Raw genomic sequence first — 24080 nt, forward strand, 5'->3', positions numbered from 1 at the left:
CCCATCTGCCAGTAGGAGACGTAAGAGATGCAGGTTCAATCCCTGGGTTGGGAAAATCCCCTGGAGGAAGGCATGGCAACCCACTCCAGTATTCTTGCTTGGAAAGAGAATCCCATGGACAGAGGAGCCTAACGGGCTACAGTCCATGGGGACACAGAGAGACACAACTGAAGCGACTTAACACACAAACACACAGTGCTTAATGAGGTCAAATAGCTTTTTAAGTGCTTAGTCTACATCTTCTTTGGTAAAGTATCTTCATATCCTTTGCCCATGTTTTAATGAATTGGTCACATTCTTACTGTTGAGTTTTGAAAGTTCTTTTTACCCAGATACAAGTCCTTTATCAGGTGTGTGTTGCAGAGATGTCCTCCCAGTCTGTGGCTGGTCTTCTCGTTTTCTTCACAATACCTTTAGAAGAGCAGAACTTAACTTCCATGAAGTTCCCACAGCACTGCTTTGTACTGCTTTTGCTCTGTATGCGTTCTCTCCCACTCAGGACAACTGGGCCTCTGAAAGCAGAGGCCGTGTCTCCTGACAGCCTCCTGCATTACACAGTAGTGAGGACTCAGAGCAGTGCCTGGCACCCGGCCGGCGCTCTGCCAGAAGCTTCTGACCGACTGCTTCTGAGCTGTGTGGCAGCTCCCCTGTGCCGCTCTCTTGCTGGTGGCCCATGCTCAGGGCCTCCGCAGGGAAACTACTGTTGGGGTGGGGGTGGGGATGCCCAGCTCCAGGGGGCCAGGGGGCACAAGGGCAAACTTTTACAGGGGGGCTGGCTTTGCTGACGGGCTTCCTTCGAGGAGCCCCAACGTGTGCTGTGAAATGGAAAGCAGTGGCTTACACACCTCCCTCCTTCTTCCTTGATGTGGTCGGAGAGATGACCCTGGTGAGGAGCCCACCTACCTCTCTTGCATCTTCCTAAAAGAGTGGGACTCTATATTCGAGGGAATTTAATTCCTCTTTCCAAATTTCCTGCTAATGCTTTCCTTTTATTTACTCATTTACGCTTCTGACAAGTATCTCTGAAGCCATTCTTAGATGCCAGGCACTGTGGTTAATATTGAGAACCCAGTGGTGAACCAAACAGAGATTTTCTTGGAGGCAAGTATGGCTGCTGTGGAGGGAGCAAGGTGAAGATGGTGGAGGTGAAGGCAGCGTGACAGGTGTGATTTGTGAGTGTGGAGAAAGCCAAGGGTGCAGGGTCACCTGCTTGGGTGGTCTGGGGAGGCTTCTCTGAGGAACTGACGTCAGAACTGAGGCCTGAGAATGGGAAAGAGTCAGCCCTGCAAAGCTCTAGGGCAAGAATGCTCTGGGCAAAGGGAATGGCAGGTGCAAGGCCCTGGGGTGGAAAAGAGCTTATAGTTTTGAGGAGCAGAAAGCAGTTCAAGGTGAGGCTGGCCAGGTGGGCAGGGACCAGATCATGGAGGATCTTAAAGGCCCGGAGAAGGAATTTAGAATTTATTCTAATTGCAGTGAGAAACACCTAGAGGATTTTTTAAGTAGAAGAGTGACATAAGCAGATGGAAATTTTGGGGAGATTACCCTGGCCGCTGGATGGAGAGTGGGTCAGTGGAGGGTGGGGGTGAGCTGTGTGGGGGAAAGCTGGGAGGCTGGTTAGGAAGCTGTTGCAGTAGTCCAGGCGGGAATAATGTGAACTGAATTATGGCACATTGGCTGTGGAGATGGAGGCAATTGGAAGGTTTTACGGTATATTTTGGAGTTAGAGCCAGGACACGCTCATGGTCTGGATGTGGGGGTTGAGTGAGAGGGACACGGGGCAGCTGTGTGTGGCCACTCATAAGATGGGGAGCTTTGTTTGGGTGGGAGGGGGCACCACAGGAGGAGTCTGGGTGATGCCCAGGGCCCCACCTCCTGCCTCTGTGTGACCAGTGGTACCAAATCCAGAACCAGCGAGTGTGGGCTCTCTAGCAGGTTTGGAGAGGAATCTGGGGTGTTAGTTCAGCGCCAGAGGCCCAGGTGCCTGGGGCACCCCCAGGGGAAACTGCCTCAGTGGGGCCAGGGAACTGTACCTGGTTTCTGCTCCAGTCTGGCCTGGAGGCACATGGCTGCATTTGGTGGGGGCTGTTTGGTGGCGGTGGTAGGGGGTGGGTGTGTGGGTGGTTGATGTTTTGGTTAGGCAGCAGGTTAGCTGCACTTAACCTTCAGCCTCTCTTTTGCAGATCCATGCCCTCTCAGCAGGGCCCCTAATGAAATGGCCTCTTTCTGATAGATTTTTCATCATAGGACAATTTTAACATAAAAGCAATGTTAATAAAAGCCAAATGTTAGCTCAGGCCTTCCAGTAAATCATAATAGATTAGATGCTGCACCAAAATGAATATCATGCGGTGGAAAGGGTTGACCAGTTAGAGGGAGTCGCTCATTGTGAGTCAGTAGGGCCAGTAATGAATGCTGGTTCCTGTCTGTAATAGCAGATTCAGTCCTTTGTCCTTTGTCAAGTCTGCAGGGCCCTGGCCCCGGGGGTCGAGGGTCCGGGAAGGGGAGTTTTGCAGCTTTGTCTTTTTAAAGGTTCCCCCACTCTGCCCACCACCCTTCGACTCCTGCCCCCCTCCATATATCATTGTTTAGGAGAAGGATCTTGGGCTTTTGTTTTGCTGAGAAGTTGCTTGGAACAAGGATGAGAAGTATGAGAGAGGTTGAAAGATAATAGGATAAAGGGAGGCTTTCGCCCTGCAGAAAACTGGCAAAATATCATTTTGGATCTCAACTGACACATAATCAGAACTGGAAGTACATTGGAAATCAGCCCAACATCTGGTTAGCTTTCGAAATAGTTGGTCTATAGTTTTCCAAAGCTGGCAATGCTTGCGTGACTCTAGCCAAAGGGAGAGAAAGAAAAAAACTTTTTGACCATGATTTTTACCTGGCATTGTTGTGCAGGTTTGTCTGTCCACTTCTTTTTATGTTACTTCGGTCTGGGTCTGTTCCACCCCCATCCTGAATGGGGGCTTCCAGTGAGGAGAAAGAATCCAGAAGCCAGAACTCAGGGAAAACTTAGGAGCTGGTCAGTGACATCCCTGAACCTCGCCCTTCGCTTCTCTTTGGGATTCTTTGAGTGAGTTAGCTGGGAGTTGGGTCCCGCCTGCTCCTGCTCCGAGCCCTGCCCCGTGCTTGTTGGGTGGGAGCGATGGCAGGGGAGACTGTTCTGACTCACTGGCGAGCAGGCTTTGACCCGGCAGGGAGGGAGCGAGGAAGCGCGTGGTCTGCTGGAATCTGGACGTGGGAGCGCAGCTCCCTGGGCCACGTGAAGTGCATCTGGGTTTCTCTGGAATTTGTCTGTCACTCGGCAATTAAGACCTGAAGCAAATAGGACAATATATTATCTACAGTGTTTATTTCAGTCAGAGGGAAATGACTAGCAAAGGAACTAGAGCCGGTTTGCAACAAAACCTGCTTCTCAGTGATTGGAAACCTGTGAGTGCGTGTGTGTCTGCCTGTCTATCCGTTCATCTGCACACACTCTGGTTCCCTTTCATATGCATATCTTTGTCATATTGTCAAGTTGACCTTGTTCATTCACAGCTGTCAGCCACTGTTTTGTTAGGACCCAGAAGAATGTCTTAGAGACCGAGGTGAGAGACAGAGAGAGAGATGGGGAGGGAATAAGGCACCTGGCCCAGCAGGAACTTTGGGGAAAGATCAGAGATGCCCAGAGGAGCTATTTACAAAGTTTTGTCACATGTTGTGTGACATGAGCCTGCTCTCTGCCTCATCTTGTGTGATGGTAAAATCTACCACACAGAGAATGACTTACCACATGGAGTCTGTTTGGGGGAAAGGGCCAGAAGCGGGGAGATCACCTTGAGTGGCCAGGGGGATGGAGACCACTCCAGAGTTGGCTGGAGCACAAACACATCATGTCATCTGCTAGCTGCCGCCCCAGGGGTCCTGGCAGCTGAGCCTCGCTGGTCCCTTCTGCCACGGTCTGCCCCGTCACTTCTGCCCACAGCCCCTGGCCCTGCTCTGCCCGAGCTCTGCGCACTCCCTGCCCTGCCGCTGGGCCTGGCACGACCTGGTCGTCCTTGGGCTGCTCACCCTTCAGAATCCAGTCCAAGCTGCTCGTCCCCTGCGCTGCCCCCAAACAGCCCAGCATGCCTTCTTTGGGCCTTCTGAAATAGCTCGACGTTAGCTTGGTTAGGTTGTTTTCCAATCTTTTCTTTCCTCTTACAACACAGCTGATAAGGAACTCCATTAAGCCACGTTCAAAGTAAAAATTCTAGTCAGCACGTGGTGATGCCAAGTCACTGTTGAGCATGGGTCCTGACAGCAAGCCTGGGGCAGGCAGTTTCTGTGATCATTCCGTTGAACCAGGAGACTGAGGGTCAAAGAAGTTAAGTATCAAAAGAAAGTTTGTCCTGCAGCCTTCCATCCCGGCCCCCTGGTGTGGCGGGAACCTAGGGGGAGAGGGAGCCGGGCGGTGGGGAGCGTGGGCGGGGGGAGCGTGGAGGAGCGCTGCCTTGCAAGTGGGCAGGGGCTGTCGTCAGCCCATAGCAGGCCCCTCGCACGCTGGTGCCAGCGGGGGCTTGCCAGGCAGGGGGTGCCGCCCCGACCCCATCTGGATCCTGTCCACCTGGGGAATTATCCTAGTTCTGACTGTACCTCTAATGTGCTCTGTGACCTTGGGGACACAACTTACCCCTGGGCCTTAATTTCCTCCCTAAAGGAAGAAGGTGCATTGGCATCTGGTCCTCTGAAGCCTAGGCGTGTTTCAGTCCCCGGGGTTCCCCGCCTCCCAGAGAGTAGGGCTGAGGAAGCTCAGGATAACCTTGGCAGGTTTCTCTTCCTGTTAAGAGAAGATTTTACCACAGATTTCCTCAATTTTGACAAATCCTAAGGGAGTTGGGACAATAATGGGAAAGACAAAAATGGAATGCATCCTGGAAATGCAAGAGCTGGTCCAAGTCTGGGTGTCTCTGGCCCTGCTGGCTGCCCCCATGTTCTCCCAGGAACCAGCGGCCGGTTCCGTCTGCCATCTTTGAAGTGGGATGGCGGATGGCGGGGTCACGGAGCTGGGTGATGCCCTGGACAGGCCAAGGAGCCATTTTCTCCCCCCAGAACCACTGACAGTTTCCAGGGGGCCAGGAAGGAAAGAGTACAGAGAGATTCACACGGTGTTGACATCTCTGGGGGAAAATAAAAAAGCAACAAATGACAGAAAGATTTAGTCGACATCCCTCCTGCCGTTTAATAAACCAGAACGCTTCAGAGTTAAGACATTTAGCATTAAGATGGGATACAGAACCAACAAATTCAATTTTCATCACAGTCACATCTTTCTGACGAAGCCATGTGTGTGCGGTCGTGAGAGAGGGTGCTGCCCACCTCCAGCCCTCAGGCCTCCCCCACTCGTGTTATCTCCTTGGCATGACTTAGCCGCTGGTTCCGATCTGGAAGGAATTCAATAAAGCAAGATATATTGTTATGGTTTATTACGTCAACGTGTGAGCGTGGGAGTCACTTAGAATCCAGACGATCAGCTCTTCACTGCTATCCTCCACTATTTTGTCAAGGTTCTAAATGAAGCGTCATCTGAGACTCAAGGGGCCGTATTTCAAGAGTTCCCAGAAGTGCCACCTTCCCCCCTTTTGTAGAATAACAGGAAAAGACGTGCTTCAGGCACAAACAATCCTTCCCAGCTCCCCGGACATGGAGCAAGTGAAATGTTTGTTTCTGGGAGCTTTTCTACGGGTGTAGTTTTCTTGCAGAGCCATGCTAGACAAGAGGAGGCTTTACATCACTTCTTGTCCCACACTCAGCCTGCTGATGTGGCCCTAGCGGGTCGTCCTGTCACCCCGGCCCCCAGGTCCTGCTTTAGGAAAAGTGGTGCTGAGTTCAGTTAGATTGAGCATGCCGTCTCTGCTTCCCACCTCCTCTCCCCTGTCTTGTCTTTCATCTTTGAAATGCAGTTATTAATAGATTTCACTGGAAGAAAAGTGATCCCTCTGTGCCTTAAACACAGATCCACTCTGTTCATTTTATCCTATCTGCACCTTTGTGTGGGCCTGGCAGGAGCTGCCGCCTGTGTGCTGGCCTCTCGGGGGCCAGCTCACCAGTTTGGTGTTAAGAACTGGAGGTGCAATCGGTGGGCATGACTGCAGGTTCCTTTGTGTCTGGTCTGTCCCCCCCACCCCCGCTGTGGGACGTGTCTCACACAGCAGTGGCCTCGGGGGTTCACAGACCAGCCCCGAAATGACAGCAAAGCCCAAGTTGCTCCTCTCCTCCCCACTTCCCGCTCCCCCGATTGTGCCCAGAAGCGCGTCTCCAGTCAGGCTAGTGTGACCTCAGCACCTTTCACTTACTTGCCCATCACCCTTCATAACACAGAGTGGACCTTAGTCTACAGTGAGCAGCCAGTCCACATTGTTTGGCTGAAACGTGAAAGCCTTGTTGCTGTCAGTATTGCAGCCATCCTGGTTTCCCATTTACAAGTAGTGATGGAAAATGTATGCTTTAGGGGCTTCCCTGGTGGTCCAGTGCTTAGGACTCTGCACTTTCACTGCCAGGGGCCTGGGTTCAATCCCTGGTTGGAGAACTAAGATCCCACAAGCTGCACGGTGGGGCTGAAACAAAGAAAATGTATGCTTTAATAATATATTTCCTTAAGTTCCAGTTATAGAAAACTCTGAGGTGAGTCATACCAGGGGCAGTACCTGGTCACGGCAGCAATCCGGAAGGTGGACGGTGGACAGCCAAGGTTGAGGAAGCTAAGCTCGAAGGGGCCTTTCGGGACAAGGTAAGGCGGCTGCGCTGACAGCCGGCCCCTTCTCTCTGTTCCAGGCATGGATCCTGAGAAACTCGAGCGAATCCAGCTTCCAGTGCCCACTGCAGCCGAGAAGACCACCTACAACCACCTCCTGGCTGAGAGGCTCATCAGAATCATGAACAACGCAGCCCAGCCAGGTGCCCAGGCGTGCGGGCAATGCCCGGGGGTGGGGGAGTTGCAGGGACCAGGCCCCACACCAGCCCCAGGAGCCTCGGCATCCCGACCTGGCCATGCCGGGAATCCAGGCGGAGCTCAGCCACTCCCCAGCCGCACAGACACCCTGGGCCACCCAGATCCTCCCGTCCAGTCTTGTCTTCATCCCGGGGTCTCCTCTTCCCGCCCCCCATGGTGTTTATGCCAGATTCTCGCTGTCTTCTCCTCCCACACTCACTTCTGCTTTGGTCAGTTGTGCCAGTGTCTGCAGCCCTCCTCTCAGGGTGGTCGAGGCCACATTTGAGCAGGAACTAGGCTGGGAGGGTGAGCGAAGGGGAAGGCTGGAAGGTGTGGGTTGGGTGCTTTTGATGATACGTGCCTGGTGTCAGCCTAGTTCTGAGGCCTTGGCCAGCGCCGACCTGCAGCCACAGCATGGGCTGGGAAGAGCAGGTGGAATGAAGTAGCGGAGCAGTCCTCACCTGGGGGCAGCGTTGTCCCCACGGGGCAGCGTCCAGAGACGTTCTTGGTTGTCACAGCTTGGAGACGGGTGCTACTGACATTCTGTTGTCAGAGGCCAGGTGCTGCTCCACACCCTACGGTGCACAGAACAGCCCCCAGAACAAAGGATTGTCTGGCCCCAGATGTCAACGGTGCCAAGATTAAGAAACCCTGACCTCAAGGCAGGAAAAAAGATGATCAGGGTGTGAGTGAGAGCCCAGGAAAGGGCCGGACGGAGATGCTGCCTGGTGGGGAGAGAACCACTGAGCTGAGCTAGCAGGAGCAGTCCAGGCGGTGGGCTCAGGAGGGCAGGGGGCCAGGGATATGGTTGCAGGTGAGGGCTTCAGAAGTCAGGGGAGTGGTGGCCAGAGCACAGCGTGACTGCCAGGGAGTGACCACAAGGGTCTGGAGAACCAGGTCCACAGCCTAAAGGGTGATGTCAGGGTATTGGTAAACTCAACAGCTGTTTATTGAGAGCCTCCTGTATTCCAGCCTCTGTGTGCAAGTGATGAGGGTGCAGGAAGTAGGGGACATATGGACGCTATCCTCTGTGAAGTTCCAACAGTCCGGGGCTCCATGTGGAGATGGGATCTAAGCCTCAGAGCAGGGTCAAGGCCAGAACTAACTCTGCAGGGCTCATAGATCTTTATAAAGTCACAGGAGAGGAGAGAGGCATGTCTAGGACTGAGCCCAGGGCCACTACTGATCTCTGGAGGTGACATACAGGGGAGCCGGCTCTGGAGCCTGGCCCAGGCCCCATAAGGGCCCAGAGGAGGGTGTTTTGGGGGACAAGAAAGATGTGGTTTCTTGGGACCACGGGGCGCTCAGTGGGGTCAGTTTCTGCTGAAGGTCCAGCTGGGGAGGCAGAGCATGGTCCTGAGGATGGTGCCCAGGGCCAGCCTGTTGGCAGGAGCAGCAGGAGCCAGGTGTGGCTTGGTGACAGGGAAGGCGGAGTGTGGTCTGGGTGCTGGGGAGGACCCTCCAGGGACAGGAGGCTCAGCAAACACGCTGCGGACAGTGTGTAGTGCTGCCTGGATTTCTGAGGAGAAGACAGTGGGCAGCTCAGAGGGACGGTCTGGAAGCTTCGCTGGAGAGAGACCTCTGGGAGGGGCAGCCAGCAGCTCACCGGGTGCTCACAGGGGAAGAGTGGCCCCAGTGGGGCGTTGCAGTCTGCGTCCCCAGAGGGGGCAGAGGGGTTCTGACCTGGCCCACAGGGCGGCCGGGGGCCGGGCTGCGGGCCAGAGAACGCCCGCGCTCGGCGGAGGCCAGGCTGGCGGGCGCTGCTGGGCCAGGGCGGGCAGGGTGGCCCAGCCAAGACTGATCAGCCTCTGCCTGGGCTGGGTTTGTGTTGGGCTTCGGAAGGCCTAGTTTTGCTTGTATGCTACCTGCTCACTTTTGGGCCAGCGGATTCCCTCTTCTCACCTGTCTTCCCCCTCCCCCCAGCCCCTGACCATTGAGGCATAAAGCCAGGCAGGGAGGTGCAGCTGAGTGCCCGCCTTGGGTGTTCCCCCAGCGGCCCATCCTGGGCCCCATTGTTCCCAGAGACTCCCCCTTTCCTGGCCCCTCCTGTGTGAGATTAAAGACCTGGGGGGAGTTTGCTGAGAGCGGGATGCCCTTCAGTCAGGCGGTCACAGGTGCTTCCAGGGACAATGCCGGGTGTGGGTTTTGGCATCCAGGAAACCTGAGTCCGCCACGGCCCAGGTGAGTGAGGCTGGGAACCTGCCCCTTCCCGTCTCCAAACCTCAGCTTGCAGAGCACCCACTGCAGTGGGGCTTTAGAGAGGCTCCTTGAGGAGCCCGGCTCCAGGCTCATAGCAGGACAGCAGGCTGTTAGTCAGGACTCGGTTGCAGTTGACAGAAGCCCAGCTCAGACTCGCTGAGACAATACAAACAAACAAGACTGCTGGCCTGTGTGACTTCGAGTCTGCTGGGCTCTGGCTGGAGGCACAGTGAACCCGGGACCCGCACAGTGTTTGCAAGCTCATCTTGGGCTCTGCGGCCTTCTGTGTTGGCCAGTTAACTGCCTGCCGCTCCCGCCTCCCCTTTCTCTGTCAAGCTCTAGACTTGCTGTAGGAGAGATGCTGAGTGGTGGAAGGCAGGACTCAGGGCTCAGGTTGTAGAACTCGGGAGTGTGAAAACGTCCCAGTCTGCAGCCCAGCACGGGGAGAGGGTCTCGAGCCCAGGGGTTCCAGAGAGTGGTCGAATTGAGCCTCACTGGCTGTGACTGGCTTCCTGGCTGGTCCCCTGTGCAGGCACTGTGACTAGGGGCCTGGATGGCCCCAACCAGCCTGGGGGGCTGTGCCCCCCACTCCGAGGCAGGGGGAGCAGCCCATGACCAAGAGTGGGGCTGGTGACCCTCCAAAGGAAAAAGGGGTTCTGGTCCCTGAAGGAGGGAAAGGACCTCTGGACAAGCAAAGCGACCACAGACAGCCACTTTCTAGATCTTCAGTAATCAGTTACCCATTTTTCCTGCCTCCCTGTTGCCCATAAGAGGGCTTAGAGGAGCGTTTGGTACAGGCAGTTTTGATGGGAACTTTCAACTGTAGTTGATTGGGCAGGGGATTAGCATGTGGGGGTCCCTCTCTGTCCCCACGGGATGTCGGGGGGCCTGTCGGCTGACCCGCTGATCTCCAAGTCAGGAAGGCAGGAGACTGCACGTGAGGGCGTGGGCGTGGCTGACCCAAGTGTGCCCTGCAGACGGCAAGATCCGCTTGGCGACGCTGGAGCTGAGCTGTCTGCTCCTCAAGCAGCAAGTCGTGGCCAGCACGGGCTGCATCATAAAGGACGTGCACCTGGCCTGCCTGGAGGTGAGGCCTGTTCCTGCCGCGCCAGCCCCACAGTGGGGGGAGGTCACAGGGAAGCCCCTGCATCCAGGTCGTAGCTGGTCCCGGGTGTGCGAGGCACCAGCAGGAGGAAGACAGGCCACAGACCCCCTGCCGACCCCCTGCCCGCTTGTCCCCACGGACCTGTCCTTCCACCGAGGCGGCCCCAAGCAGCCCACTGATTAGCGAATCTTAGTAGTTTCTCTTGTGTTTGGCTCTGTATTTGTCTCCAGGATTTTTTTCTTTTTCTTTTTATATTTTGAAAGTTGTATTCATGTACAGACACATGTTTATTTATTTATGGTTTATCGTGCTACTGCGTACACTCATGTTTTGAATAGCATTTGTTGTTTTCCCTCTTATTTTTCATGTTTGTTTTAGAAAGTTTAGAAAAGTACAGAGGGGTAAAAAGTAACACTAGTTGACGCTTGGTGTGTGTCTTTCCAGCTACACGTATACCCTGACACACACGTTCACACGTGAATTTTTCTGTTTATAAGAGTGGAGTCGTCACAGCCGAACTTTATTAATAGAACCCACTTCCCTCACGTAACTGCGTGTCAACAGCTCTCCAAGTCATCAGGTTGAATCATTTGTCCTTTACCCAGCTCTGTTTTGACCTCCTTCTCCACCACCCCCATGAAGAACCACTTTATGGATTAAGATTATCAGCCCAGCGTCTGTCTTCTATAGCCTCAGATTTTAGAATCCGTGGCTTGCCCCTACTCACTCGCCTCCGTGAGACCTGCCCCTCACGCCTTCCCTCTCTTTTAACAGGGAGCCCGAGAAGAGAGCGTCCACCTGGTGCGGCACTTCTATAAGGTGGGCCGGGGCTCAGGGGCGGGAAGCAGGACAGTCGTGGCTTCAGTCCTCTCTTACACCCTCTGAGTCCTGAGGGAAAATGTGCCATTCTGTCCGCTCCGCAGCAGTGGTCTCTGCGCTATTCTGCTCATGTTGTCTTATCAGCGCGACTTTTTTTTTTTTTTTTTTTAATTTTTATTAGTTGGAGGCTAATTACTTTACATCATTACAGTAGTTTTTGTTATACATTGATATGAATTAGCCATGGATTTACATGTATTCCCCATCCCAGTCCCCCCTCCCACCTCCCTCTCCACCCGATCCCTCTGGGTCTTCCCAGTGCACCAGGCCCGAGCACTTGTCTCATGTACCCAACCTGAGCTGGTTATCCGTTTCACCCTAGATAATACACATGTTTCAATGCTGTTCTCCTGAAACATCCCACCCTCGCCTTCTCCCAGAGTCCACAAGTCTGTTCTATACATCTGAGTCTCTTTTTCTGTTTTGCATATAGGGTTATCGTTACCATCTTTCTAAAGTCCATATATATGTGTTAGTATACTGTAATGGTCTTTATCTTTCTGATCAGCGCAACTTTTGAGGACTCACCCCTAGTGTGGGATTGTTTATTTATCAATTATATATGAGTTTGTTCATTGATGAATTTACGTGTAAACCATCAATTATATACAGATGCTCAGACGACTAAATTATACATAGGAACTTTTGTGTTCATGAATTATACGTGCTTGCCATGGCAATCAACTCCAGTATTCTTGCCTGGAGAATCCCATGGACAGAGGAGCCTGGCAGGCTACAGTTCATGGGGTCACAAAGAGTTGGACACAGCTGAAGTGACTTAGCGTGCACACATGCATAGGTATAAAATTACTGAATTACATATGAATCTATGAACTGTATGCATGTGTATTGTTTATATATATGTACAGGCAGACCTCAGAGATACTTTGGATTTGACTCCAAACCACCGCAAAACAGCAAATACCACAACAGAGTCAAGCAAATGCTTTGGTTTCCCAGTGCTAATCAAAGTTATGCTTACACTGTACTGTGATCCGCTGAGTGAGTGATAGCATGGTGTCTAAAAAAATGTATTTCTGTTGTTCAGTCACTAAGTCGTGTCTGACTTGATCCCATGAGCTGCAGCACACTGGGCTTCCCTGTCCTTCACTGTCTGCTGGAGTTCGCTCAGAGTCATGTCCATTGAGTTGGTAATGCTATCTAACCATCTCATCCTCTGTCATCCCTTTCTCCTCTTGCTCTCACTGTTTCCCAGCATCAGGGTCTTTTTTTTTTTTTTTCATTAATTTTTGTTAGTTGGAGGCTAATTACTTTACAATATTGTAGTGGTTTTTGTCATACATTGACATGAATCAGCCATGGATTCTAATGAGTCGGCTCTTCGCATCAGGTGGCCGAAGTATTGGAGCTTCAGCATCAGTCCTTCCACTGGATATTCAGGGTTGATTTCCTTTGGGATTGTACATACCTTAATTAAAAATATTTTATTGTTAGGATTTCCTCAATGGTCTTTTTTTTTTTTTTTTTGGTCCATTGTTTAAGAATCCACTTTCCAATGCAGAGGACGAGTATTTGATTCCTGGCTGGGGAACTAAGATCCCACATATCTTGGGACAACTCTGCCTGCATGCCTCAACTAAGGAAAGCTCAAGCTGCAACAAAGACCTAGTGCTACCTTAAAAGAGAAAACTTTATTGCTAAAACATGCTAATTATCATTTGACAACTAACATTTGCCACAGACCTTCAATTTGTTTATAAAAAATGTAGTATCTTTGAAACAGTAACTTCAGTTCAGTTCAGTCACTCAGTCATGTCCGACTCTGCGACTCCATGGACTGCAGCACACCAGGCTTCCCTGTCCATCACCAGCTCCCGGAGCTTGGTCAAATTCATGTCCATCGAGTTGGTGATGCCATCCAACCATCTCATTCTCTGTTGTCCCCTTCTCCTCCTGCCTTCAAACTTTCCCAGTGTCAGTCTTTTCCAGTGAGTCAGTTCTTCACAACAGGTGGCCAAAGTATTGGAGTTTCAGCTTCAGTAAAGCAAAGCTCAATAAAATGAAGTGTGCCTATGTGCTGAGAAACCTCACACAGGCTCTAAACATTTCTCATGAATTTAGTGAGAATTGATAAAGGGCCCCCATGACCTTCAGTATCTGGAAAATGTGTAGGTTCAGTTTCCAGGGGATTCACTTTAAGATACCGCCTTGTGACGACTTTGTTTCCCTCTTTTCTTAAGGGTAAGATAGACTCAGGCAGGGCTCATCATTTGTCAGCAGTGGGTTCATCCATATGTCAGACAGCCCTAGTAGTTTTCTGATATTTTGGCCTCCACATCAGCTCTCTCTGGATCCAGTGAGTGGTGGTTTTCCCTCGTAATCTGACTGATGAAGAGATCCTCCCAGGAGGAGGAAAGGTGTCAACACTGCTGTTTTCTCATTCACTTGCACTTTCGTTCATTGCACTCTCTTTATTTTATTTTTTTTCCATTTATTTTTATTAGTTGGAAGCTAATTACTTTACAATATTGTAGTGGTTTTTGCCATACATTGAGATGCATCAGCCATGGATTTACATGTATTCCCCATCCCGATCCCCCCTCCTACCTCCCTCTCCTCCCGATCCCTCTGGGTCTTCCCAGTGCACCAGCCCTGAGCACTTGTCTCATGTATCCAACCTGGGCTGGTGATCTGTTTCACCCTTGATAATATACTTGTTTCGATGCTGTTCTCTCAAAACATCCCACCCTTGCCTTCTCCCACAGAGTCCAAAAGTCTGTTCTGTACATCTGTGTCTCTTTTTCTGTTTTGCATATAGGGTTATCGTTACCATCTTTCTAAATTCCATATATATGCGTTAGTATACTGTATTGGTCTTTATCTTTCTGGCTTACTTCACTCTGTATAATGGGCTCCAGTTTCATCCATCTCATTAGAACTGATTCAAATGAATTCTTTTTAATGGCTGAGTAATATTCCGTGGTGTATATGTACCACAGCTTCCTTATCCATTCGTCTGCTGATGGACATCTAGGTTGCTTCCATGTCCTGGCTATTATAAACAGCATTGCACTCTCTTTAAACAGCTGTGAACTATGTACATAGGTCCCTGGGAATCTTGTTCCTTGTAAGAAATTTTTTCAGCCACTGTCCATTACTGTCAGTGTTCACTGAGATAAAACCAGGTCACATAATATGGAAATGCCCCTTGTGGGGTTCAGATGACCCCCTGAAGCTGTAGCACTCTGGATGTGCTCAGAAGAGGGTGGTACCACGGTGGGTCCCGTGTTCCGGGGCGGAATCCCACTCCCCCCAGACTGGCCCCAACCCCACTTGGGCTTGAAGTGAGGATGAGTCCTCAGCACAGTCATCTTTGACACTCCTTCCGGTGTAACTGCACTTAGTCTGTCCTCCCCACCCTCCCCACAAGCTTCTGGATTACAAAAAGCAGGAAGAGATATAGGTAGGCATCTTCCCAGAGGATTTTTCTTTTTCAGTGACAAAAGGAGATCTGTATTTGAATCGCACCTCCCTTCTCCCAACCCAGGTTTTTCTCTCTTTTATCCTCTAAGGTTTGTACCCTTAGTATATCAGGAGCTTATCAATATTTTCAAGGATTATTTCTGTGGTTATTTTGTGGGTCTCACACCAAAGGGGCTTCCCTGGTGGCTCAGATCACCTGCCATGTAGGAGACTCAAATTCGATCCCTAGGTTGAGAAGATCCCCTGGAGAAGGGAATGGCTACCCACTCTTTTTATTGTTGCCTGGAGAATTCCATGGACAGAAGAGCCTAGCGGGCTACAGTCCATGGGGTCACAAAGAGTTGGACACGACTGAGCCAACTAACATTTTCACTTTCACACCAAACAAGAACTTTCAAGTTTGCTGATAGTTTTGATAACTGGAAAAACATACAAAGGACCTATTGCTTTTCCCACCCCAACTGTGTGTGTGATTGTGTGTGAAAGAGAGAGACAGTACTGGGGGAGAGAGGGAGACTTACGGCACAGGCCAGACCAGTGCTACCAGCCTGTGTCCTCCCAGGCTGCAGACCTGTCCAGGGTGGTCATGATGACACATTGACCTGCACAGACGGGGCCAGTCACCCCATCTTGCAGTGAAACAGAGAGGCTCTGAGAGGAACAACTGAGATTGGCCCCTGGTCTATGAGTCTCAGAGCCGCTCCCCACCACCCTGTTCTGGGGGGTCCTCAGGGCCACAGGCACTCTAAAACCCCCAAAGGCACGCCTCAGAAACAAATGGAACAAGCCACGTAATGTTAGCCTTAAGCGTATCTAATCATACTCTTCCTTCCAGACGTGCGGAGCCTCTGTCAGCTTTAACATGACAGCTTAGCCCACACTCTTATTTTCTCCAACCATTCTCAGCAAACAGATCATTTTAAATACCTGAAACATTAACCATTTTTATATTTTAATTGTACATGAAGTGATTTTTGTTGTGGTGGTTAATTAACTGCCTTGACACTAGAAATCCACAATGACACATGCTTGGAGAAAAGGAGAAAACCGTTGAGGTGCAATTTGATATTTGGGCTTTCATTCGAATATGTGTGTGTGTGTGTGCATGTTCACGTGTGTATTTTACTTCCTGGTGGTTTACGAGAACTCACTAATAAGAAACAGATGACCCAAAAGCCGCGAACTGGAGTTTATAATCCTTTGTTGTTTATGGAAAAAAAATATACATAATCTTCTCTTTCCTTCCTTCCTTTTTTAGGGAGAAGAAATCTTTTTGGACATGTTTGAAGATGAGTACAGGAGTATGACGGTAAGTGAGGAGCCAGAAGGACTCGTGGCCAAGCTTGTCCTGCCAAACTGAGAGAGAGCTCATCTAATTTGGGGCTTTCTGTTCGAATGGCAGAGATGGGTGGGGAAGGGCATTGAAAACGGTCCTTTTTAATCCTCAGCAGTGAAATTACAGATGACGTTCACTCCCCCTCAGTTGGGCTGAGTCATGAGATGGGTTAGGAAGATTCACTTTGATATGAGTAGTTGTTTTTTTTTTAACTTTTAATTTTATATTGGATCATCTCCAGTTAAAAATGCCATGATGGTTTCAGGTGGACAGCAAAAGGACTCAGCCAGACATATACATGGATCCACTCTCCTCCAAACTCCCCTCCCATCCAGGCTGCACATAACGTTGAGCAGAGTTCCCTGTGCTATACAGTAGGGCCGTGTTGGTTATCCATTTCAAGCATAGCTGTGTTTACATGTCCATCCCAAGCTCCCTGACTATCCCTTCCCCCCAGCCTTCCCCACTGGCAGCCATGTTTCCTACGTCTGTGAGGCTGTTTTGGTTTGTAGATAAGCTGATATGCGTAGTTTTTGATTGAGGACTTAGTCATACATATGAAATCTCTTAATCCCCATGTCAACCTGATGTGAATCACTGCTGCTATTATCCTGCTTTTGCCAATAAGGAAACAAGAGGCAGAGGTTGGGGGAGGTGCCCACAGTTGCCCAGCCATCACTTCCCAGTGCCCTGCCTTGCCTGGCACAGTACGATGCCACCTCCTTCTTTACCGTGCCATCAGAATGTTCCTGAGTGTGGCTCTTCTTGCACCTGCCGTGCCAGCCTGCGGTCTCCCTGTCTCCGTCCAGCAGGCACGATCATGAGAAATGACAGTTGCAGAAGATTGAAGGTTGCACTGTTCTGATCATCTGCCTCTGCGTCCCTGACACCTGCCCCTCAGTTAAGACTCAGTAACTCGGTGCTAAGTGACTCTTTTCATGGACGTTTCTCACCCAAGAGTGAAGTGATTCAGGACGTTTACCATAAACCGACGTGTTTAAAATGTCAACAAGATAAAGATAGCATGTGCTGCATGGCTCCCTGGCCAATCAGTGAGCATCTGAACATTCTTGCTCGCAGCATGTGTGAGACCTCCCAGAGGGTTTTCAAGGAAAGAGTTTAAATTGGGATAACTCACCTTCAGAAAAGCCCCAGCAGCGCCCAGGCCTCCTCTTGGTGCTCTGCGAGGCACTCACAGGCATCTCACACCTCCGATGGCCACACCCCGTTATCCCCTCCACACTGGAAAGAGGGTCTCTGGCTCATGTTCTTGGGACCATGAAGTGGAGCGGAGTGGAGTCTGCTCAGATGCCATCTTTGTTACGCCCGTGACGTTCCCTTCCACAACATGACTCTCCAGAAGTTTGGCTTCTTTCTTGTGTGTCACTTGGCAATAGAGAAAGGCTTGGACTCTGAAACCCCTGCTCCATTTCTGCTTTTGCTACTTATTGCAACCTCGAGCAGGTTGCTTCCATTCTGAGCCTTGGCTTTTCCATCTGTAAAATGGGGCCCAAACCACATGACTTTCCAGGTTGTGAAATACCTAGGGACTGCCTACTGTGGAGGTTCAGAAACATGAATATTCAAATATTTGGTTCTTCTCCCTCCCACCATAGGGCACTTCCTGTGTTTTGTTTGTTTGTCTCAATGACATCTATTATATGTCTTGCACAATGCCTAACACTCTAGGGAATTAAAGGCTGACATGTGCCCAAAGTCAGCCATTAACCCAGACTTTAGGAAAACAGCCGCTAAGCCCTAAGAAGTGGGGCAGGCCCTTGGGTGCTGAAAGACGAGCACTTTTGCTCGTCTTCTGACCCTTCACTGTTTCCCCGTCTCCGCTTGCTTCATGCAGAGGGAAAATGGACGGGAGTCCTAGAGGGGGTTTGCTGGGAGGCGGTAGAGGGCAGAGGGAGCCGCAGGAAGGCCGCGTAGGAAGGCCGTGCCGCGGGCACCCTGGGTGGGAGACAGGGCCCTGCCACCCCGCTCTGGTATAGAGGGATAAAGGAGTTGGGACGGCGGACCTCAGGCCTTTGGAGGAAGGCTTCATGGATCCCAAAGAAGGTGGTGAGCTGAGGGCCTCTCTCCAGGTCCCTGGACCACTGAGCCATCGCCACGGTCCTGCCCTGTGTAGTCAGCTTTATGTTACAGGAGGGGAGGAAGTGTGATGTGACTGAAGCCCGCTTCCTAAAAAGGGGAGACACGAAGTTTATGATGCTTAAAGGAGTAACATTAATTCCATAGGATATTGTGGCATGTCGTTCCTTTATGATGCCCCATATCTGTCCAGCAACACGTGTACATTAAGCAGTTGGTTCTGATGCACTGGGGCTTCCCTGGTGGGTCAGGCAGACAGAGTCCACCTGCAGAGTAGGAGACCCCGGTTAGATCCCTGGGTCGGGAAGATCCCCTGGAGAAGGGAATGGCTGCCCACTCCAGTATTCTTGCCTGGGAAATCCCATGGACAGAGGAGTCTGGTGGGTTACAGTCCATGGGGTTACAAAGAATCAGACACGACTGAATGATTAACACTTTCACTTAGGCAGCAAAGTTCCAGGCGGGGAGGTGATGTTAACATGTGTCTTGGTGATCAGAGAAGGCTTCCTGAAAGCACCGTGGAAGGAAGCAGACACCTCTGCCCCTGGCTGGCCCGGTGGTTGTGGGCATGCGCCCTCCGTCTGAACTCAGCGGTCCCCTCTGTAGTGTAGAACAGCCGCACAGTAGGAGGCGGGCCCTGCAGGGGCCTGGCGTGTAGTAGGTGCTTCATGAGTGACTTGGTTCTATTCCCCCAGGTAGGAAGTTCAGGGAAGAGGAGGGAAGTGGGAATGCTGGCTCTATGTGGGTCATAACCACATTTGGGTCATAGTGGCTCTGGAGCCAGGCCTGGGTCCGTGTCTTGGTTCTGCCACCAGCCAGCCCTGTAGGCCCTTATCCGCTCCTCAGCCTCCCTGAGCCAAGTTCAGAAGCCTCCCTGCTGGACAGGAGATGACACGCAGAGCCTTTGGCTCCCCGCCTGCCCGCACTCAGAACTCCCTAAATGGAAGCCGTGCCACTCCACCTGCTGCCATCACAGCTAAGAGCGCCAGGGTGGGAGGCGGGTGGCAGTCAGGCCCCGCACCGCGGGCAGACCACCCTAAAGGGACCGCCACGAAGAGGCAGGCCTCCTTCCTGAGGCCTGTCTCCCTGCTCAGGGGAGGGGAACTTGGGGGTGAGAAAGCAAATCTGTTCACAGCAGGGCGGCAGCTTCTCCAAGGTGTCTGAGCTGTCACTGCACGTGCGTGAAAACCTGCAGCTTAGAAAACAAAATGGCACATCTCTCCCATCTGGCTGTCTCGAGGCTTCACCTCAGTCTGCGTCGGGGCTGATGCACCCTTGAATACGAGCAGATGGAGGTGAGAGGCCCATGTCACCTGCTCTGGCCCCTTCCTCCCTTCAGCGAGCCTCCCTCCACCGTCTGTCTTCCAGATGAAGCCCATGAACGTGGAATATCTCATGATGGACGCCTCCATCCTGCTGCCCCCAACAGGCACGCCGCTGACCGGCATCGACTTTGTGAAGCGACTGCCGTGTGGTGACGTGGAAAAGACCCGGCGGGTGAGTGGGCATTGGCCTTGGCCTCTATCCTGGGCAACCATTCACCAGGAAGCACCCCCAGGACAGGAGAGGGAGGGTCTCAGAGCACATCCAGACCCACCTTCCAGCTCACCCTCATAGAGCCAGACAGCAACCCCCAGCCCTCGCCCCCACCCCTCCACCACAAGGGCCTAGCTTTCCACGAGCACTGCCCTCTTTCTGGGTGTTTGTTTTTTAATTTTGGCTGTGCCGGGTCTCTGCTGCAGCCCATGGGCTTCCCTCTGGTTGTGGCTAGAAGGTTCAGTTGTTGCAGCGCATGGGCTGAGTTGCTCCACAGTGTGTGGGATCTTAGTCCCCCAATCAGGGATCAAACCCCCACGTCCCCTGCAGTGGAAGGCAGATTCTTAACCACTGGACCACCAGGGAAGTCCCTGCCATTTGTTAAACAGACACTGAAAGATGTTGGTGGCAGGCAGACTGCCTTCACTGAGCGAAGCTGGCCCAGCCCCAGACCTCTGAGAGAGGAAGCGGGGCTGGGCTCCTTTGAAGGAGCGTGGTGATGCAGAGCAGGTGAGGCTGCTGCAGAACCAGCCCCGAGAGGCCGGGACCCCTGGCGATGGCGTGGCATTAAGGTATCTGAGGAATCTTGGGGCATGACACACGAAAATGCCGTTGTGATTATTTTTGGGCCTGCGGGAGAGGTGTGTGAAGAGGTTAGTTCTCAGAACCCAGCTGCCATGTGCACTTCCGTTATCAGCAGTTTTTTTCTTCAGCCATCTCGCGGGGCTGTTCAGGGTACTTTATCTCCCTGGTCAGATCACAGTTTCTTTCTTAGAAAGCACCATAACCCTTTCCTAGAAAATCATTCCCTGGAGACGTGGAGGTGTGGATAAATTAGAGGAATCCCTTGCCCTCATTGCTCCTGTTATCAGGCCAAGCCTTCCCCTGAGATAATCCAAGTGTACCCAGAGTGGAGGAAGTATTGTGACCTTTTTGAGAGACGGGATTGACTCACTGGACCCGCCTCAGACAAGAAGATTTCCTGGCCTTCTTGCTGCTAGTTTGCCTTGAAAGCCTGGCGGGTCGGGGCTGGGGCACAGAGAAAGTTGGAACCATGTCTGAAGTCAGTCTGCATTCCCTGCCATCCACCCAGACCCACCATGCTCACCACAGAACCCACCCTCTCTCTGAGCCAGTGACGCCTGCCTCCCTCATGCTCCCAGACAGGTGTGCAGGCCCCGTGGCCGGGCACATGATTGATTGTGGGTGGCAGCGTTTGTACTGGGCGTCCTTGGTGTCAGCTTTTACGGGGGGATTGGTTCTGACAAGTGGGTGTCACGTCTGTACTCCTTATGGAGTGAGTACACTCACCCTTGACCTTTGGTTGCTCTTGGAGATGCTCCCCAGCAGGATAACGGCAAAGCCGCATGCCCAGTCCAGCTCTTGTGTCCCTGGGCCAGAGAGGACCCCGTCCCGGTTCTCCTTGGCCCCTGAACTAGAAGATCCAGAAGACTGTGAACGCAGAGATCTGCTGCTCTGGGTCGCATCCTGCCTTCCTTTTGGTCCACAGTCCATCAGGTTTTCTTAACAGTTATATGAGCACATGGCCTTTGTGACAAAGTGGATCATTCATATCAGTTCTTCTTAAAGAATTTCCTCACGTATTTCTACAACCACCCTGGGAGGTTGGCACTAGTATAATCCCCATCTTACAGAGGAGTAAACTGAGGCACGAGGAAGTTGAGTGATTTGCTCAGCGTTCCCCAGCTGACAAATTGCAGAGCCAGGATTCAACCGGCGGTGTGACCATTTTGACCCCCTGCCTCCCACTGCTGCCTTCATTGTATTTAATAGTCCTACTTGGTGCTGGATACCAGGAAACATAGCCGCAGTCCTCATGGAAAAGACTAAAGAGGGTGAGGATGGGAAAGGCAGCACCAATCCATGCGTGCTAAGTCCCTTCAGTCATGTCCGACTCTGTGACCGCATGGACTGTAGTCCGCCAGGCTGTCGATGGGATTCTCCAGGCAAGAACACTGGAGTGGGTTGCCACGCCCTCCTCCAGATCTTCCCGACTCAGGGATTGAACCCACATCTTTTATGTCTCTTGATTTGGCAGGCAGGTTCCTTACCACTGGTGCCACCTGGGAAGTGCACACACAACTATGGGCCAGGGCTGTTTCTCCAGGAGCACAAGGTCCCTAATCCTCCCTGGGGAGGGGGGCAAGAAGCACAGAGAGCTGCTCCTTGAGCCGGGCCTGTGGGGGAAGGGCTGGGCGCTGCGGCGGGAGGGGTGCACAGAGGCCCAGAGAGCTGTGGGCCGTGTCTGGAGCCCCCATGGGGCCAGCTGTGTGGGAAGTGGTGGCCCTGGAGGGGTTGCAGGGGACAGGTCTCAGAGCCCTGGGAGCACAGTGAAAGCCTCGGCCTGGTTGGCCGGTCCCTGGCATCTTGTCCTGCTGGCCTGGGGCGGACACGCCTGGTCCATGGGAGAAATTCTGGGCTGAGGCCTATGACAGAGGGCAGGGCTGCTTGGGCTTCACGGTTCCTGCTCCTTCTGAGCCTCTGTCTCCTCACCCAGCCAGCAGCCAGCGCTGCCCGCCCTGCCAGGGCCCTCGGGAGGACTCTGCGAAAGGCAGAAGCACAGAGGCCAGTGGTGGTGCCTGAGGGTGGGGGTCTTCCTCTCTCATCCTCAAGATCCCAGGACTGCTGCCTACCTCCCTTGCCCCAGATGGGCTGCAGGGCTCACACTGCCAAGGAAAACACCAGCGCCCCCGGGGTCTCTCTTATGACCTTCATCACAAGACGGGTTTATAAAGGCAGCTCTCAAGTCTGGTGTCCCTGGAGCCAGGATGAGATAAGAGGGCTGGCCACCTCAACGCAGAGCCATGGGCCCCAGAGGTTTCCCTCTGATGTCCAGGATCCACTGTTGAAGGGGAATTTTGACCTCTCACCTCAGCCCAGCCCCTGATGCCAGGCAGCTGTCTGGAGTCCTCCCACAGCTTAGCTTCTCGGCCTGTTTCAGACATCAGAACACGGCGGTGTGCTCTGAATGGAGCTAGAGGAAGTGTATGGTTTAGCAAGCAATTGAAGGCTTATGTGGTTTGTTTCAAGTTCTTTGCCCGTATCCAGAGAACATTCCATTTCGTCCTGTTGGATTCAGAGGTTTTCCTTCTTTTTTTTTTTTCCCCTGCCAACTGTAGGCTTTTCTAACTTTTAGGAGGCTGACGCTTTTCAGAAATACCACCCTTTATTTTCCTTAAGGACTTGTCAAAGAAGTTCAAACCACCCTTTATGGTGAATCATTCCTTTGTACGTTCATCAAAGAGCCACTGGACTCCTACTGTGTGCCAAGTGCTCTCCCAAGGGTGCAGGAGTGAGCAGAAAGTTGTCCCGCCCTTGGGTGTTCCCGGGCCTGGAGAGAGGCAAAGCTTGTGGTCAGGGGTGATACCAGGCTGCAGCAAGGGCTCTGAAGGACAGAGGGGGTGCTGCGTTAGACTGAGTGACCAGGAGAAGCTGCCTGGCAGAGATGACGTCCGAGCAGAGACCTGGGGAGTGAGGAGCCAGCCAGGCAAAGACGTGACAAGACCTTTTCCAGACCGAGGGAGCAGTGAGTGCAAAGGCCCCGAGATGAGGAAGAGTGAAGAGTGTCTGAGGTGTGGGGTGACTGGAGCGAAGTGAGTGCAGCGGACAGGAGAGGAGGGCACGGGCTGTGCAGGCTGCAGGGAAGCATCTGGCAACGAAGTCACGTTTTCCCCCTTGCCTTTTGCAAATTACACTGTTTATTCTTTCATTCGACTTATCTGTCTAGCCTTTTCTAGGCACTGGGCAAGAAGCAAGAATAGAAAGGATAAATAAATAATGCAAAAGAAGACCAAAATAGCAAGAGTGCCACTGAGCGATTGTGGCTGAGACGGGAAATTCATGTTGACATGTGGTCACAGGAACTCCTGGGGTCTGACAAGAACATGCAGGCAGAACCTGGACTTGAACTGAACCCAGCCCTCGTGGCAGGGCAGTCGAGAGAAGCAGTTAAGAAAAAGCACAGGCACACGAGTCACACCAGCTGAGGCAGAATCCCACCTTTAGCTGTGTGACCCTGAGCAAGTTACTTAGCCTCTCTGAGTCCCAGGTTCCTCCTGTGTGCTGCTGCTCAGCCCTTACCGAGAGCAGCAGTGAGGTGCTGAAGAGTGATGGCGCTTTCTAGCCTCTTAAGTGGGGAAGAAACCAAGTCTTTTAACGGTCAAAACCTACTGATGCCTAACACTGGAGAAAAGAGAGTTGGGGAGAGGACTCTTTGATGAATACCAGAATCTGAATTTAAGCCACTAGCCGTCTTTATGGAATAACCATGGAAGCCATTATGAAATCAAGATATTTGCATGAAGTTTTATTTGTCACTCCAGTTCTATGTCCCTGTTCCCTCATAAAACCACAAACAGTTTTCGTGTTTATCACTGTTGACCTTGAGGAAATAGGATATTTTGCTTTTACTCTCTGGATGTGTATCGTGCATTAAGGAAAATACAATAACATCTCACAGAGTTTCAAAAGTAGGGTGAAAGAATTTCCGGCGATTTCATCACCCTAAA

The 24080-nt window shown here is 52.0% G+C and overlaps 1 protein-coding gene across 9 annotated transcripts in view; it reads left to right on the top strand.

Moving 5' to 3' along the window:
- The window catches only part of CLEC16A (C-type lectin domain containing 16A), a 232017-nt gene that overhangs the window by 86881 nt on the left and 121056 nt on the right, over positions 1-24080 (top strand). For all 9 annotated transcript variants that reach the window (XM_070460733.1, XM_070460735.1, XM_070460736.1 and 6 more), the window contains exons 13-17: positions 6799-6921; positions 10132-10241; positions 11034-11078; positions 15841-15891; positions 19384-19512. In XM_070460733.1, the coding sequence (XP_070316834.1) occupies positions 6799-6921; positions 10132-10241; positions 11034-11078; positions 15841-15891; positions 19384-19512 (458 nt within the window). The remainder of the gene's footprint in view (positions 1-6798; positions 6922-10131; positions 10242-11033; positions 11079-15840; positions 15892-19383; positions 19513-24080) is intronic.

This window comes from Odocoileus virginianus, chromosome 33 (genome assembly GCF_023699985.2).
Source record: "Odocoileus virginianus isolate 20LAN1187 ecotype Illinois chromosome 33, Ovbor_1.2, whole genome shotgun sequence".
Taxonomy (NCBI): domain Eukaryota; kingdom Metazoa; phylum Chordata; class Mammalia; order Artiodactyla; family Cervidae; genus Odocoileus; species Odocoileus virginianus.